The sequence below is a fragment of the Pteronotus mesoamericanus genome, unplaced genomic scaffold (genome assembly GCF_021234165.1).
Source record: "Pteronotus mesoamericanus isolate MK-2021 breed Mesoamerican mustached bat unplaced genomic scaffold, CSHL_Meso_final contig_173, whole genome shotgun sequence".
NCBI classification, from domain to species: domain Eukaryota; kingdom Metazoa; phylum Chordata; class Mammalia; order Chiroptera; family Mormoopidae; genus Pteronotus; species Pteronotus mesoamericanus.
This window is the reverse complement of record NW_026555072.1, coordinates 12,436,821-12,455,546: the sequence shown is the minus strand read 5'-3', so window position 1 is coordinate 12,455,546 and position 18,726 is coordinate 12,436,821. Positions and strand designations below refer to the sequence as shown.

The window sequence follows — 18,726 nt, the reverse complement described above, 5'->3', positions numbered from 1 at the left end:
AAAGAAAAAAGGCATTTGTGTAGTGGTTGGATAGTTAGACTGGGAGCCGATAAACCTGCCTTGACCAATTACCTCCATGACAGCTATTGAAATAGAATGCAAATCCTAGCCAAATGATCCTAGGTAGTGGAGTGCAAAATTGAATATATAGTGGCTTAGTGTGTGGTGAAAAGCAATGAATTTTTTTTAATTAAGTGTACTTTCCACCACCTGTGTTCAGATGCAGTCATGAATGGCTAACAAATTTTGCAGGGAACATGGATTCCTCTAGTTCAGTCTGGTGACAGACACCATCTATTGTCTACCAGACATTCATATTCCACATTTTCCTTCCTAATGGAACCCTAATATTGCTTGACATAGCAATTTTCTCAGATAATTACTTGATTTTTCAACCTCTCTGTCAAGGTGGCTATGTCAAATTGCACCAGCTAATGACACGTCAGTGTTATGTCTGCTGGGGAGCTCAGGGAAACCTTTTGCTTTCCTGATAAAAAGGAATAGAAGTGATTGGTGCTTCCCTTCCCCTTTTCTTCCTGCCTTGGATATAAACATGGTGTCCAGAGTTACAGCAGCCATTTTGTGTGTATGGACCAACATGAGGGAAGGAAGAGAGAATTGTGATATCCTGGCTCTGACAGCACAAACCACTAAATGATATCAGTAGTTAGCTGCTTCCTAACTTTTTGTTATATGGAAAAAAATAACCATTTATTTGGTTAAGCCACTGGAAGTCAGATTTTTCTAACAATTCAACTTAAAAAAATTCCTGATACAAGTGTAGTAGTCCCTGCTGTGGAAGTTGGCGTAGCTAAAAATAACCCAAGCTCTCTGTGACACACTGTCCCTGTCTCTCTCGGTGGATCTTTGCACCCATGTTGACGCAATTGGACTAAACACAGCGGACTGAGGGTGAGCCAATCAGATCCTCTCTCTTAGGAATTTGAAACTGAGTTTTAGTTCATCCTGCAGTGCATCTAAAATGGAAGGACATAATAAAATGTGGAAACTGTTGTGTGTGATGGTGTGATAGGAGGTCACCATTCAGCCATAGAGAACTAGACATAATAGGTCTATAGGAAGTGAGACAGGCAGAGACCAGTGTTACCAAGAGAGAGCACTGCCTAGGGCCTGGCAACTTTCTGGGCCCAAGTATTATTCCCTTCCCTGGCCCGGCAGCCCTCAGATTCCAGTACTGCTCCAGCTTTCTTCCAAGAACCAGGCAGCCCTGCATGATTGGCAGAGCTGTGCCCTGCACAAGGGCACCTGGCTAAAAGGGCAAGGAAAGTGAAATCCAGCCTCCGTGTTTTGGTCAATAATCTTTGACCTGGGGTTGCATCAGTCTAAAGGTAAGTAATATGCTTATTTATGCAATTCATCTGCCCAGAAGAGAGTGCACCATTTTTTTTTTTTTTTTGGAAATGTCACACAAGACTCAGGAAGGCCCTTCTTTAGAGTAGCTATTAAGTTGGTGTCTTACAAACAGAGGACCTTGACATGTAGACAAAATACATTAACAAACAGCTAAACCATTTGATATGCCTTGATTTATTTTGTTTTTGAAAATTGAAGTATAATTGACATGTAGCAGAATGTACAAATCATAACTGTGTAGTTGAATGATTTCACTGTGTGACTACCCAGATTATGGAAAAGAACATTTCTGTCATCCCAGAAGTCCCTTTATCCTAATCAGTAACACTTTCCTAGACACACACAAGGGATATAGGGAGGTAGTCACTCTTCTGATCTCTATCATCATAGTTTGATTTTGCCTGTTCTTGAATTTTATAGAAATGGCATCATATAGCAAGTATCCTTTTGTGCCTGGCTTCTTTGGCTCAACATGTTCATGAAATCTGTCCATGTTGTTGCATTTATCAGTAATTCATTCACTTTTTATTGTTGAGTAATATTCCATTGGGTGAATATACCATGATTTATTCATTCATCCTCCTGCTGATGGGCATTTAAGATGTTTCCAGTCTTATGAATAAATTCCTATGAATAAAGCTGCCACGGACATTCTTATACAAGTGAACATAGGTATGTATTTCTGTTGGACATTGATGTACTATAGTAGAAGTCCAAATTATATATCTTTCACAGTTAAAGATACAGATGTAGATATGTAGATATAGATCTCATATGCACCTGGATAAATTTTTCTCTTCAGCTGTTTCTTCATAATGTAATTGGAAGGCCTTATTTTGCAAGTACCTCTTCATTATTAATTATATATGTAATGCACTTACCCCTTTATACATATTAAATACAGGCCTACCCTCTCAGTATTATGGGGATGCATGCTTTTGTTTATTTAAAAATTGATGGTCAGTAGTAGTTTGTTTTACAACAAATGAAGCAAATTTATAGCGAGGGTGTCTGGCATTAAGCTTATAAATAAGAGTTTAGTCTGTGACTGGTACTAAATACAGCAAAGCTACATGAACCATGTAAGATTAAGCTGAGTTCCTTTTTCCAACCACCTGTGCTATTTGTAATACTAGATAGTGCTGATTTGCCATGCAAAGCCCTGTGAAGCAACGTCTGTCTCTTAGCATCATGAATGGAACATTTTTTTTTTTAAATATGAGTGTTTGGTCCTAACCCAATAAAAACTTGGTGTAGAAAGGAACCTGTATTTTTAAACCTTTTCATGTAATTATATGTTTCAGCAACTGGCCAGCTGGCCATTTCTTTCCTATGCCCATCCTTACAGTTCTGGTGATTACCTTCAGTTGAACATTGGAGCCTGTGAATGGATTTCATCTGTTAAATTTTTTTCCAGGCAACATGAGCTGAGGCAGACAATTTACTTAATACTGATTTCTTTATTAAGACAGCCCCATTAAAATAATAACAATTTATGGAGAGTGGCTGAATAAGCCATATTAGGGTAATAAACTGTGGAGAACAATATGAATTTATTCAGACTGGAATGTAATCTCCACGATTGCAGGGATTTGTTTCTCTTTTATTCACAGTTCTCCTAGTAAGCCATAGCAGGGGTCAATAATATTTCCACAATAAACCTTGTACATATAAGACAAGAACCTTAGTTAGTAACTCACAAGCTTATAAATTCTGCTTTGGTTAGTACTGGTAATATATCCCAGTTGCTCATCCCAGCCTTTCTAATGACCAGGAAGAAGCCTCCCTAGCTGCATTCCTTTGGCAGTGACTGCTTGGAATTTGTGGAAGCTCAAGTCCAAGGACAGGGTTTTGTGGAGCTTCTTGTCCTTAACAGAATGAAGGTGTCAATTTACTTTACTGTTTTCTTCAGTGACAGAGCCAGCTCCTCCTGAGATTCTTCATTCCTTCTCCTTCCCCTAAGTGTAAAAAGAAAATGACCACAATGACAGTTTCGTCCATCATGGCTTGCGTGGAGGGTGGACAGTGGCAGCTCCCTTCAGCATGCCTTCATGGCCAGGTCATCCCAAATTGTCTTTTTTATTAAATTTATTGGGGTGTCACTGGTGAATAGGGTCATAAAGATTTCAAGTGTACATTTCTATGATACTATAGCTGTATTTTGCAATGTGTGCCCGCCACCTGAAGTCAAATCATCTACTGTCATCATATATTTGGCCCCCTCCAAATTGCCTTTTTTGATGTGTTATTTATATAGAAAATGATACTGTCTGGTTTTATAATCTAGCTCTCTAAAAGGTTTTCGCTAAAACTTTTTCTGAAAAGAAACCAGAAAACAGCCATTTTCCCTTTAAACTATCTGAAAACAGTGTTAACTACTTAGCAAAACTACTTTGGGCATGATCAGACAGGGGATTCCCTGCAATACCTAAATGAACACAAGAGGAGGTAGGAAAGTTATGTATATTTATAAATCATGGAAATTATGAACCAGAAAAGTCCTGGGAAGCTATTCATTTTACAGATGAAGATAGCGAAGGGGCCAGAGGGGTTAAACTAGTTGCCTTATAATGACAGAGCTAGAAAGTCTGAATTTCCTGAGCCATGGTCACTCAACACATCCCATCTCACCCCAGCCCCAATAGCTTTAGGTTTTACTTTGCACACAGAGAAGGTACCATTCATGGCCAAACCTACACTGTTATCACACTACTTCCGTGAGCCTCAATAAAATGTGTTGTGATGTGCTGAAAAAAGAAGAAAATATTAATCAGTTTTAAAGAATCCCTGCATTCCCTCCCCAGTTTGTTACCTTTAGGGTCCATGTCAAACAGCATGGTAAAAAAACAAACAAAACCCAAAACCAAAACAAAACCAAAACAAACCTTTCAGTTCTGTTCAAAGTATCTAGGTAAAAGAGTTATTGAATCTTAAAATATCACAAATTGTTCAGGTATTGTTCATCTATGACCATTTTTTGTGAATAGGTCTCTAAAGTGACAGAGTAGGTAGTATATAATGTAAGTACTGAATTTGAAGTGACAGTGGTTCCTGGAAAAGAACATAGTTGCTTTACAACACTTGTTGCTGAGGTGCCCATAGGCCTCCTCTTTGCCTTCCCATATCGACTTTGAGGATTTGAGGATCCACTGTCGTGGAGGCAGATTGCAGAGTGTCCATTGTCCCTGACCTGGAACAGGGTAAGTAGAGAAGTAGGGGAGTCACCCAGAGCAATGGCAGCAAAGTGACAGTGTATTTTCCAGGCTTTTTCTCTGGGCTCCAGAATACCACTTAACAAAAATTAATCACAACCTTGTGAGTGCAGCCCCAAGTGGAAACTGCATTTGAGTTTGTTAATCTATCAGCCTCACTTTGAAGAGCTCTGGGGCTACAGGTTCCCATGGAAACAGAGGTGCACGCGGGCAAAAATTGCTTCACATGGACATGAGTGCTAGCAGTGCTGTTGGGTCGATACTTTATGGCTGCCCAGTTGATGTGAGTTTGGCTGCATGTATTCCAATCAACAGTGACTTTAAGAAAGGGAATAGTTTTTTCTCTCATAACAAGAGTCCGGTGATAGGTGGTCCTAGTTGTGGTACAGATACTCAATGATGTCCACAAACTCCAGAGTCTGTCTTTCTCCCCCATCATTCTTTCAATGTTGGTCTTTCATCCACATGTTTATTGCCTCAGGATACAAAATGGCTGCTACAGCTGCAAGCCTGACATAAACATTCAAGGCACCAAAAAGAGGAAAGGCAGGTAACAGCGAAGTTCATCCATTTTATTTACATTTACCATGAAATAAAAACTTTCAAAGAAGCTACTGCCCCAGCAGTTTTCCCCATTGATCAAAGTGAGACCACATAGTCAACCCTAGCTGCAAGGAAGGGTGAGAACTGTGTATCTGGCAAGGGACAACAGGATTGACATGATTGGCTGAGGCTACTCACTAGTTGTCACCTAGAGCTAAATAAACACAATTGCCACCCAAATAAAACTGATATCCAGTAGCAAGGAATGAGGAAAGAATGGATGTTTAGTAGCTAATTAATAGTGTAAGCTGCAAATATGCTATAAGAATAAGCCTTTCAAAAGAAAAAGAAAAAGCCATTTGCTGGCTACCTGATTATATGTAACATATGTATATGTATACTTTCTGTACTTTCTCTATACTTTCTATACTCCCTAGCACGGTGTCATGCACCCAGCAAGTACTTGACAAATATCTGTTGAACCATGGTTTAAGACTACAGCAATGAACTGGTGCAGCCACTGTGGAAAACAGTATGGAGATACCTCAAAAAATTAAAAATGGAGCTGCCTTTTGACCCAGCGATCCCACTTTTGGGAATACATCTGAAGGAACCCAAAACGCTGATTCAAGGGAACATAAGTGCCCCTATGTTCATTGCAGCATTATTGACAATTGTCAAGATATGGAAGCAGCACAAGTGCCCATCAATAGATGAGTGGATACAGTAACTATGGGACACTTACACAATGGGATACTTCTTGGCTGTAAAAAAAAAGAAGAGAATTTTACCCTTTGCAACAGTATAGATAGACCTGGAGAACATGATGCTAAGTGAAATAAGCCAGGCAGAGAAAGACAAATATCATAGGATTTCACTCATAAGTGGAATCTAATGAACAAACTGATCTAACAAGCAAAACAGAGACAGACTCACAGATGGCGAGCAGGGTGACAGGTATGGGCGGGGAGATTAGGGTGTGGAGGAATTGAGCAAAAAAGAAAAAGGACTCATGGACAACAGTGTGGTGATCACTGAGTGGAGGGGGGTGTAAGGGGACTAAATGGTAGTGGGATAAAAACATAATAAAGATTAAATTTAAAAAAGAATACTGCAATGCCATACTCAACTCTGGCTTAGAGGAGGGTCTGATGTGAAATGGTCAATTACACATTCAGTCTTAATAGCTAGTCATTCAGTTTGAGGGCATTGGGAGCCCAAAGATTACAAGCATTCATGTAACTAATAACAAGACTCTAAAACAACTTCTATTTTTTTTTAGCTTTTTACTAGGAAGGAAGGAAGTATATAAGAGACTTTGCATCCTGATAAAATAAAATGCCTAGAATTGAGGACAAGTTAAACACATGCTATAATCTCATTGCAAAGGACTTTTTGCTTAGCCTGTAAGAAATGAAACAATTATAACATACCATCACATCCACATCCCAGAAATAGAGCCCAAATAAGTATATGTAGATTTGTAAATAGTTGATGTAAAGTGTTGAATCACAAAATAACAAAATGCTATCCCTGAAAGGCACATTAAAGACCACATCAGCCTAACTCCTTGTTTTTTCAGATAAGGAAACAGGTTCAGGGAGGGTATGTGATTGGGCTAAATTTACATAGTTGGTGACAGAGACTTGTCTAGAAACCAGAAAATCTTGAAAAGTATGTTGAAAAAGAAAAAAAAAATGTTGTTTGGGAAACAGGTCAGTTTGAGCCATAGGAACGGCTCAAAGTGTGGTGATGACAAAAGCACATATGCACATATGACGGGCCCTACATTACTAGTTTATGAATTACACGTTACAACAACGTAGGAATGCAAGATGACACAAGCTCATTTTTGGATGGAGGTTGCGGGGTGGGAGGTGAGCAACAGCAGGATTATTTTATGCGAGATACCCTGAACACAGACCTTCAAGGCCTATGGTTTTGAATGGTGTGAGTTGAGTCACTATTGGACTTCGATGTCTGTCTTCTTTAAAAAAAAAAATTAAAGATTTTATTTATTTTTAGAGAGAGGAAGGGAAGGAGAAAGGGAAAGAAACATCCATGTGTGCTTGCCTTTCACATGCCCCTCTACTGGGGACCTGGCTCACAACCCAGGCGTGTGCCCTGATTGGGAATCAAACCTGAGACCTTTTGGTCGGCAGGCCAGTGCTCAATCCACTGAGCCTCACCAGCCAGGGCTGATGTCTGTTTTAACTATAGCTTACGTACATTGCGTACATATTTCATGCCAGATTGTGTTAAGTGTCTTATATGGAATCCTCATAGCTATTCAGTGAGATAGGTAAGTCTTACTATTGCTGCTTTTTACAAATGAGTAAACTGAGGCTTAGTATTAAGGGACTTGCCTAAATCCATGCTGCCAGAAAATTGTGAAGCTAAAGTTGGAACCATGTTTTGTTTTGTTTTTGTTTTATCAACATTCTATATTCCAAACTCTTCCAATGCCTTAGAAAACCTTAGAGGTCACCTAGTATAGTGTTCTTCCCCAGCCCAACAGCATGCATATCACCTCAGAGCCCAGGCCCCATTCCACAGCTACTGAATCAGAACCTCTGAGGGTGAGGCCCCAGAAGCTGTGTTCTCGCTAGCTCATCAGGTGATTTGTAGGCACACTAAAATTTAAGAAGCACTGACTTAGCGGACAAAGTCTAATCCAGTCCTTTTATATTACAGCTGAGGAAACAGAGCTCTAATGACTTAACCATGGTTACTGTGGCAAAGCTGGATTTCAAGCCCAGATCTCCTGAATCCTAGTCCAGTGCACTGTCTGCTGTGTTCTATGGTTTCTCCATTTCTCTCCCAGAAAATGTGCATTGGTGTCTGTGTTGGAAACACTGGATGAGGTTCACTGGACTTCCAGCCTGACCCAGCATGCCCATTCATGTTCACACAGGGTTTCTCCCTTTCACTCTCCCATGACTCAGACCAAAGGTATTTCTTTCTACGTGGGAGTATGTTTTGCTTGTTTTTCCTTTAGCTCTCTTCATCATTATAGTCATCATCATAGTATGATTACTGTGCTTTTAAAAATTATTTTCTCATTCGATATTTCATAGTAGTGATTCTCAAACCTGACAGCACTTTGGAATCACCTGGAGAGCTTTAAAAAAATACTGATGCCTGGTCACACACCCAAAGTGTCAGATATCATTGGTTTGGGGTGTGGTTAGGGCATTGGAATTTTTAAAAGATCCCCAGATGATTGCAGTATACAGCCAAATACCGAGAATGCCTTTTTTTAAGAGTCTCACCTTCATACTGGCAGGTAGGTGGAGCAGGTCATTTTGATCCCCCCCCCTTTTTTTTTTGTAGATAAAGAAACTCAGGCTCTGAGACATTTAATGTCTTGCAGGAAACAGTGAAATCATCTACTGACACTTGGTGCAGACTGTGTTGCCAGGTACTTGTAATAAATATTTAAAGCCAGCAGCCACCCTGCAAGAATGGGGTAAAACCTGTTTTACTTTTCTGGTTTCCAGTGTTTCCTTGGCTTGTGTTTCTTGAAGTGAGAAGGAAAATGAAACAACTTCCAAATGGTATCTGAAGAATCTCTTTGATGACTGGAAGATAAGCATTACTAGAGCAACCCACCTCCCATTCTTCACTGCCCAGCATAATCATGGCCAGGGAGCATCAGGAAAACCAGATGGAAGGGACTTGCTCATTCTTCACCAGCACACATGCCCCATTAAGAGATTAATTTAAAAAAAAAATAACAAACCTGGCCACATTGGCTAAGAGTTCCCCAGTGGGAGTTGCAAATTTGGACATGTTTTTCCTATACATCGCATATTGGAAGAGAATCTCCAATTTTTGCTGCTTCTCTTTCTTGGGGAATCTGATCGCTTAAATGATCATGTGCAATGTTCTTGTCTGGTGCTCCCTCTTGCTTCCTTGAATGTTTTTGGGAACTTCTATAGTTCTTTCAGTCTAACTTCTCACCCTTCCCAAGGGAAATTCTCTGCTGCAGCCAGCCTCTCTGTTCCCATAATCCGTTTCTGCTGCTTGTGTGTTTTCACAGACCAGCAGCAGCATCACCTAGGAACTTGTTAGAAATGTAGAATCCTGGTCCCATCTGAGACCTACTGAATCATAATCTGCATTTTAACCAGGTTATTTGTGTGCACATTGTAGTTTGAGAAGCATTGCCCAAATACACAGAGTTTCTCCCAGTATCCCACAGCATAAAACGTCCTCTCTCCCCCGGGTTCATTTTATCCACTACCTACTTGTTTGTCAATGCACAGCTCATATCCCTCTCCCTCGGTGAAGCCGCCAGTATTTACTCTCTTCACCTTACACCTGTGATTTTAAAGTTTAAACGCTGAATGATTCATTATTTGTATGGTTCAGATGTTAACTTAGTCTAATTATTAAGATTACATTTTCCCTTAAAGCGCCTGGCACAGGCTTTGCACATAACATGAAGTGTTCAACTCAGCAAAATCTGTTTCCTGTTTAAAAGCTTCCCCTTAGCCCTACCTTCTTTCTTTAAGCTTCTTCTGACTCACAGCAGCTCCCCTGAGTTTTTGTCCTCTCAACAACTGAAGTAACTCTCAGCCCACTTCAGAGATTTCCTGAAACCTCACTCTTCCCTGTAAGCTAGTAGGTTCCAACCCAAGCACAGCCCCAAAGAGGCTTCAAAAGTAAAAATCTAACCAATTGTGAAAATTGGCACAGAACCATGGAACAGACTGAAAGTGACCAGAGGGGATGGGGAAGGAGGACAATGGTGGAAAGAAGGGGAAGGGACTAGACAAAGGACATGTATGAATGACCCATGGACAACAGAGTGGGAACTGACTGGGAGTGGGGGTGGGGGTGGGATGGGGCAAAGGGGGGGAAAGTGAGACAACTGTAATAGACTAAACATGATTTAAAAATAAAGTTTAAAAAAAGAAAATTGATCTGTACCAAAAAGTTTCCCTAACTTTTTTTTTATTTAATTTTAATTTATTTTTTCAAATACATTTGTCTCTGCCTTCCCCCGCCACCACTTTCCCTTGCCCCCTCCCTCCTTCCCTCCCGCAGCTCTTCCCCTTTGGCTTTGTCCATGAGTCCTTGCTATATGTTCCTTGACTTTCCCCTTCCCTTCCTTTTCCCCGCCCCCCCTGCCCCCCCCCACCCCCCGCTTCCCTCTTGTCTCTGTTGGTTTCTTTTCCTTTCAGTGTTGCTGGTCATATTTTCCTTGCATCTTTGCATTGTTGGTTAGGTTCCGCTTATAGGTGAGATCATATGGTATTTGTCTTTCGCCCCCTGGCTTATTTTGCTTAGCATGATGCTCTCCAGTTCCATCCATGCTGTCGCAAAGTTTAGTAGTCCTTTTTTCCTTTCTGCTGCGTAGTATTCCATTGTGTATGTGTACCCTAATTTTTTGATCCAATCATCTATTGATGGGCATTTAGGTTGCTTCCAACACTTGGCTATTGTAAATTGTGCTGCTATGAACATTGGGGTGCATAGGTTCTTTTGTATTGGCGTTTTGGTGTTCTCAGGGTATAGTCCCAGCAGGGGAATGACTGGATCAAAAGGCAGTTCCTTTTTCAGCTTTTTAAGGAAATTCCATACTGCTTTCCATAGTGGCTGCACCAGTCTGCATTCCCACCAACAGTGGACTAGGGTTCCCTTTTTTCCACAGCCTCGCCTTTAATTTGAAATTATTTGGACTGGGAATTTTTTATTGTATTTTTCTGTTATCATTTAGTCCCTTTATACCCCGTCCTCCCACCACCATCACCACGCTGTTGCCCATGTCCATGAGCCCTTTCTCCTATTTGCTTAGTCCCTCCATCCCCTCCCCTCCCCTCCTTAGCTGTCATCCTGTTCTCTATGTATGAGTCTGTCTCTATTTTGCTAGTTAGTTCAGTTTGTTCATTAGATGCCGCATGTGAGTGAAATCACATGGTATTTGTCTTTCTCTGTCTGGCTTATTTCACTTAACATAATGCTCTCCGGGTCCATCCATACTGTTGGACTGAGAATTTTTAAAAGTAAACTTGCTTCAGGGGATGGTCTTTTTTTCTGGTTTACCATAGTACCCACAGAAAACTCAGGATTGTCTCTGGCTTTCTTATGGGATGTGCCATGTAATGGCATCTCTTTTACTGGCCCCAGACCCTGAAGCAGTAAACGTATCTTTGTGGCTGCCATCTCCCCAGGCAGGAAGGAGGCATATATTCTAACCACCTGTAAATCCCTAAACCTATCTGGGGGATTACAAGTTTGTCAGAAGGGGGTGTAGCAGGAACTCCAGACTTTCAACTTCCTGGTGGCTATATATGTATACTTCAAGTCTGTTTTTAAATTAAATTTATTGGACTGACAATGGTTAATTAAATTATATAGATTTCAAGTGTACAATTCTGTGATACATCATCTATATTTTGCACTATGTGTTCACCACCCAAAGTAAAATCTCCTGCTGTCATCATATACTTGGCCCCCTTTACCACCTCCCCTACCCCTCTTCCCTCTGGTAACCACCACACTGTTGTCTGTCTCTGAGTACTTGTCTGTCTTGTTTGTTCATTTGTTACTTTCAGTTTTATATCTCACATATGAGTGAAATCATATGGCTCTTGATTTTTTCTAACTTATTTTGCTAAGCATGGCAGTCTCAAGATCCATTCATGTTGCAAAAGGCAGTATTTCAGCTTTTCTTATGGCTGAGTAGTAGTCCATCATATATATGGACCACATATTCTTTATCCAGTCATCTACTGAGGGACATTTCAGTTGTTTATATATCTTGACCACTGTGAATAATGTTGCAGTGAACAGTGGTGCATGTATCTTTGTGAATAAGTGTTTTCAATTTTTTTGTGTAGGTGCCTGAATGAGGGGTTGCTGGATCATATGGTGACTCTCTTGTTAATTTTTTGAGGAACCTCCATACTCTTGCATGGTGACTATACCAGTTTACACTCTAACCAGCAGTGAATGAGGGTTTCTTTTTTCTCTACACCCTCTCTAACACTTACTATTACTCTCTAACACTTACTATTATTTGTCTTGTTAATATGGTATCAACTTTAAGTATTGATACCAAAATACCCAGGTTCTAACAACTCAAAAGCCTTTCTCATCAGAGCTGTTATCCTTGGGTATCAAAGTTCATTTTGATGTTCATTAGTAGTCAAAAGGCTTGTTTCATTCTCTGAGCAGAAGCCTGTGCTGCTACCAGAATAATAGGATGAAGGATTGGGGTGAAATTAATTGCAGGAAAAAAAACACCTAAGTCAATATCAAATTATTACTCTGTTACTTATGTATTTGGCATGATATTGGAGTGACTTTCTGCAGCGTATGTAGATGGACAGTCACATACTCAGGGCATTTTGGACTATTGTTTGGTAATGTTGGCAGTGGTTCCTATGTGACTAGCAAAGACTTCCACTTCTGAGTGCCCATGGACAGGACATGTGCCCTAGAAAACGGTCTGTGGTGAGGCAAGTGTTCGGTGACTTGGTCCATTCCATTCTTGTCATTAACAAAGGTCATCTCTCCTCAGCGTGGAAGTGTTCCGTAACAACACGATCTTCAGGTAGGGCCAAGAAACCAAGCATGGACTTCATTGCTCTCTCATCTCTTCATACTCAGAGCCCAGCCCAACGGGAAAATTTCATTGCAGACATTTCTGTTTGAGGATCAGAGAAAGGAATTAGTTAAACTAATGAAACTCTTTAAACCAAACTACCACAGACTTACTTTGTACTTTTGAGATACCTTAATTTATTTTAATTAAATGTAAAAATTTATTTAAAGAACCAAATCCATCCAAAATATCAACACATGCATCGGCCTTATGTGCTCCAAATTCAGGAGAGGGAATTTGGGTTTGTCTTGATAAAGGCCTCATGAGCAGGGAGTTCTCTGTCATCCCGAGCCACTTTTTTTCCACTGGCAGTGCCATTTTCTCCATCCCAGGGCCTCAAGAGTGTTTGAAAAGCACAAGAGGTCATCTTCTTGGAGGTAGTGTGTGTGCTCATGAGCATGTTCCTATGTTCTAGGACTGGGAAATGGACGGGTATCTGAGAAAGCAGACAAATGAGAGAATAAGAACAGGCCCCTTCCCTCGCATCTCCTCTTTCTTCTTTCTCTACTGTATGTGGGGCAGAAGAGCACCCTGTTCCTCAATGTTCCCTTCCACAGTCTTAATGAGCATTATTTTCACTTTTTTTTTTTTTTTTACTAATCAGTGAACTCAAGGGTAGGTTTTGTCTGTTCCCAGAGATAAAGAACTGCATGTGTAACTGGTCTTTATCATGGAAGCACGATTTCTCTTTGTTTTTCAGTGTTTCTGAGAGATAAGAGGAAACCACCCACACGTGATGCATGACTGAGGAGGTTTTGAAATATAAACTCATTCTCTAGTCTGAGCTGTGGATTAGGGATGGAAAGAATGGGACAGTGCACAACATATAACCTAAGTTGATTTTTTTCTCTGGGTTAAAAACAAGCAAGTAAACACACACACACACACACACACACACACACACACACACACAGAAAAGGGGAGGGATATGTGAACAAATGTTCAACCGAGGAGAGATTTAGCCAGTTTTCAATTTTTGGTACAGGAGTCAAATAGGGAGAGTTTTAGTAGTTCAAATGAATACATACCCCCAAAATTCAGGGACCTTTTCGCATCACAAACACTGCCTCTATCACATGGATTCAAGACCAACATTTGCAGATAGGGCATAAGGTCAGTTGAAGAGCCAGATATATTCCAAGGAAAATATGGGATGGGACCAGATTAGAGTCCTACCAAGTTCATGCCCTTCAGAGCTTTTAGCAGGTTTTTGAGAGTGAGCCAGGATGGAGGGGTTGACATGAAACCGGTGATGCCAGACATTAAGTAGAGTAAGGCTAAATGTAAGATCAGTTCATTCTGATAAAGACCTAAAGAGTAAGATGTTTTTAATACCAAGTGAAAATTTTGACAGCAGTTTGAATAAATGCAGAGTAGGAAACGATTTAGTAGAAATTTGTTGTTCAGCTAAGGAAAGACCTGAGGTTGAGACTAGAAATGTTGCTGGGAATGCATGGGAAGGTAAAGTGTTTGGGAATTTTAGGCAGTAAGGAAGAGTAAACCCAAGAGACAAACTACATAGCTAATAAAAGGAAAATTTAAGTCAAAAGCCATGACACAATTGTTTCTGAGCAACCAGTTGGAAACCAAGAGGACAATAAAGTCTTAGTGAAGCTGAGCAGTGCTTATTGTCTGTGTGCCATACTCTGCATTCCTGTTTCTTTTCACCCCTAGGCTCATGAACTTTAATTGCTCAAGTATATACTTTTGTATATTTCTCATCTACAGTGCTGGCTAAGTTTCCTGTAGCGAAAAAATGTGTCCCAGGCTTTCTAGAAATTCCTTCACAATTTGTAGTACAAGGCCTTACTCGAATAGTAGTTCAGTAAATGTTAATTGGCAGAATTAATTAATGAACAGCTTTCTTGTTATGTAATTATTTTTTCCGAATTAAGTGCTAGATTTCAGGAGGCTAAAACCTGGATTATATTTTACCCTTCTAATGGGTAAATCAGAGGAGCAAGTTATGAGTTAAGAAGCCATTAGTGCTTCATTTCAAAAGGAATTAGTGGGTCTAATGGCAGCTAACAGGTAGGAAAATTGGATGTCTTAGGAGAGAGGCCAAAACCAATGAATTTTTTCCTTTATCCCAGATTCATTCAGGCCAAGGCTGAACTTTAGATGGTGTGTGTGTGTGTGTGTGTGTGTGTGTGTGTGTGTGTGTGTGTGTGTGTGTGGTGTATTTCTCTGACTGGTTTTTTTCTTGTGCAGGTCTGCCTTTTGGGAAGATTTACTTTATATGAGAGCAAAGCTCTTGTCTATCCTGTTCACTGTTGTATCTCCAGCATCTATAGCAGGCTTTCCTGGCATATAGTAGGGGCTTAAGAAATAAATGTGGAAGGAAGGGAAAGAAGGATGGAGGAGTGAGGTTAGAGAGGGGAGGGCTGTGCTTTTCATGCCAGTAAACATGGCACTTATTTACTCATTCATCAATTACCAAAGGCCCTCTCAGTTTCTGTATTAGGAACCAAGGATGTCAAAATGATGAGATGCCACAGTGTTTGTCCTCAAATAACTGATCGTTTAGTAGAGAGAACCATAATACATCAGGTGGTTAGTGCTACACCAAGGAGTTGTGATGGTACAGACTGTGCCAAAGGGATCATCTGATCTGCCCAGAGGAGTGGAAGGCAGAGAACATCGTAAACCTGAGCATAATCCTAATAAACTCAGAGATGTTTTGCAGGCTTGAGAACATTTTAATCTCTGTACACACAGTCTGGAAATGACTGTGTAGATTGAATAAAATATTGACAAATGCAAATCCTTGCATTTTAGCCATTCTCTATTCAGAATCATTTTGATATTAAAAGTGATTTTGCCTTGGTACTTATTGGACTTCATTCAGGAATGCCAAATTCTACACATGAGTCCATCATGTGGCAGCTTGTTATAGAATTGTGGTTTTATGAACACCATTGAAATGACACAAACTGAAGGCCCATTGTCTGGACCACACCCACACTGTACACCAGGATTAACAGCTCTAATAAGCACGATCAGTTAGGACCAGTCTTTGCTCTTTTCTGATCAATATCTTGTTTCTGTGACAAGGATTAATGATATGACAACTGTAATGTGGTCTTTGCATTTCATAAAAGCCTATAGCAGTAAAGGTGTGTATTTCCCATCAAAACAGCAAATTTTCTGAAGAGGGTAGAGAAACAACAAGGAGAGAATCAGTGGTTAGAAAAAAGTTATGCTTGGCGAGGCTTATGTACACCTAGGAAAAGGATTTAGGGGATATGCTGATGGACTTTTTAAGCAAGAAAATCCAGTGTCTGAGAAAAAAAAAGATCCTGATTTGACTTCTGCTTCTTGATTTCCTTACTCAGGTGCTGACTCCAGCACAGATCAAATCTATTTGCCAAGCAATTCTTGACTCCGGGAAGCAGTATGCCATGAAAAAGAGGAAACCATTCCCCTTGATGTATTCTTACTATGGAACTGAATACTTGGGTGAGTGAAGGTGTTGGCGAAGGATAAAGGGAGTTTCTAGTATCAACATTGACTAAAGACTGGAAGATTTGTTTTTGAAATACGTCACTATTCATTTAACTAGAAATACATTAAAATGCCATTAAAGTATTGATAGATAATACAAATTACAATTTAATATTTATTTCCACAGTCTACCTGATGGAAATGTAGCTATTTTAGAAATTAGTTTCCTCATTCTAAATTGTGAGTTCATTGGCCCAATTTTGCTGAGTTTGTGAACAGTTTACACACTTATTTCAACTAGTGTGTCTGCACGGGGAAACAGGATTCAACCACCAACATTCTCAAGTTTTAATGTTAGTGGATTAATAGCAGACTGTTTATTCAAACAATGGTGACTTTTGAGCTATGAGGCATGTAAAATGAAAATTAATTACTCCCTTTACCCCTGAGCATGACTTGCAAGGCCCTTTGTAGATCACCTGCCTCCTCCAAACTAAACTTTATCTCTTCCCCTCTCTGGTTCTGTCCAGCACAGTCTCCTACAAGCAAAATGTTCTCATATCTCTGTAACCTTTGTGCCTGTTCTTTTTGCCTCAAATGCCTGGCTTCTCTCAACCCCTTCATCTATCTGTATACCCAGACTTCAAGACTCTGCTTAAATATCATTAGATCTATTGAGGAACTTTGGGCTTTTGGAAAGTAGGTTTATTGAACCTCTCTGGAGAAATGGTCACATGGTTCAGGTTTTTCCCTGAAGCAAAATTTGGTTGTATCATGTTATCCTGCCACACTTCTATTGGAGTCCTTATCACATTGGACTGTATTAGTGGCTTACCTTCCAACAGTCTTAATGGGCTCTGTGTACCTTCAGGATAAGGGCTTTCTCTCATTTCTCTTTGTGATCTCTGGATCTTTAACAAGAGCTTGTACATAATGAGGGTACACAGACGAATGAATGAATGAATGGCTCATGAACAATGAGCTTATAGACAAGCAATTCCCTGAGAGTTTTCTCAAAGAAACTTTAAGTTCCTATCTAACTTTTCTTCTAATCAGACCTTGAGAGAAACTGTAAATGATTTATTTGGGAAGTGATACAAGAAAGTGTTGATAGAAGAATGAGTAACTGAGTCAGGATAGACAAAGAAGTTAATAGAGGATGTAGTAATGAGCAGTTGTAGATAATTGAGGTTCAGTTCCACTTGGGATTTTTAAAGATTGAACAGAACATGTGTCAGAATTGTTCTAACTGAAGGGGTAAGGAAGCTGGGTTATATTCACTCACCAACCCCCTGCCTCCATCAATAAAAAGGGATTTTCCTGGGTTTTTTGCTGGCCTATCTTCAGCCTCTAACAGTATCTGGCACATAGTAGGTGCTTAATTCTTATGTGTTGAATGAATGAGTGAATATTTAGGATAGAAGAACAAATTATTTTCATGAACTTTAAGAGCATTTCCATAAAAGCTATCAATATGTTAATTACAAAGTTTTCAAAAAATATTTTCTCTAAGACGGGTTGATTACTAAACTTTTTTTTAAATAAAGGAATAAATAATACATATTTTAGGCCTTTTTGTCCCTGTGGTCTCTATCACAAAAACAACTCTACCATTGTAGCACAAAAGCAGCCATAAACAATAGATTAATGAATGAGCAAGGTTATGTTTCAATAAAACTTTATTTACAAAAACAGGCAGCTAACCAGATTTGGCCTGCAGGCTGTAGTTTGCCCACCCCTGCTCTAACCTATGTTCCCCAGAAGCCCAGCTCTTTGGCAGTTCAACTATGTGTGCTTGCAAGTAATATTACCATTCTTTTTATTTATGTTATGATTGTCTTTTCACTAAGTTAAACTGGCTCTCCTACCAATTGTGTGAATTAATTATGCTTTGTTTGTCAATATAGGAGCAGCTCATGGCCTGTCGTCCATTCTCCAGATGCTTCTTTCTTACTATGAGCACATCAAGCCCTCAGATCAGGAGCTGGTATGGCAGAGTGTGGACTTCCTCATGGAGCAGGAACAGAACTGCAACTGGCCACCTGAGCTTGGCGAGGCCATTGAGAGAGAGAACGAGCTGGTGCACTGGTGCCACGGCGCCCCAGGTCTCACACTCATTATTATCTGAAAACACTGCATTTCACCAGGCTTAGCCAAAGAAAGGTGCCTTTTCTGAGAAGTGAGGGTATTTCTCATCTTATCTCATTACTACATGAGATAAAAAGGTCAATATGAAAATGTTTTAAGCCAGAAAAGGCTTGATCTATAAAGGATGTCCAGAAATGATCCTGTAATTTTTAAAAATATATGCTCTATATATATTTGCATGTGATTTGCATATGAATCAAATATCACTCTCCAATAAAATATATTAGGCATATATAAAATCAAAATTTTAGTATCTCCATTAAAATGTAAATAAAAACAGATGAAATTAATTTTAATAATAGGTATTATATAACCTAATATGCCCAAAACATTTTTTCAACATGCAACCAATTTCTAAGTTGGAGCTATTTCACTTTTTTCATTGTCTTT

General features: G+C 39.8%; 1 protein-coding gene across 1 annotated transcript in view; it reads left to right on the top strand.

The window, feature by feature from the left end:
• The window catches only part of LANCL3 (LanC like family member 3), a 95,222-nt gene that overhangs the window by 59,562 nt on the left and 16,934 nt on the right, over positions 1-18,726 (top strand). The window contains exons 2-3 of the mRNA XM_054566406.1: positions 16,080-16,203; positions 18,096-18,293. Coding sequence (XP_054422381.1) covers positions 16,080-16,203; positions 18,096-18,293 — 322 coding nt within the window. The remainder of the gene's footprint in view (positions 1-16,079; positions 16,204-18,095; positions 18,294-18,726) is intronic.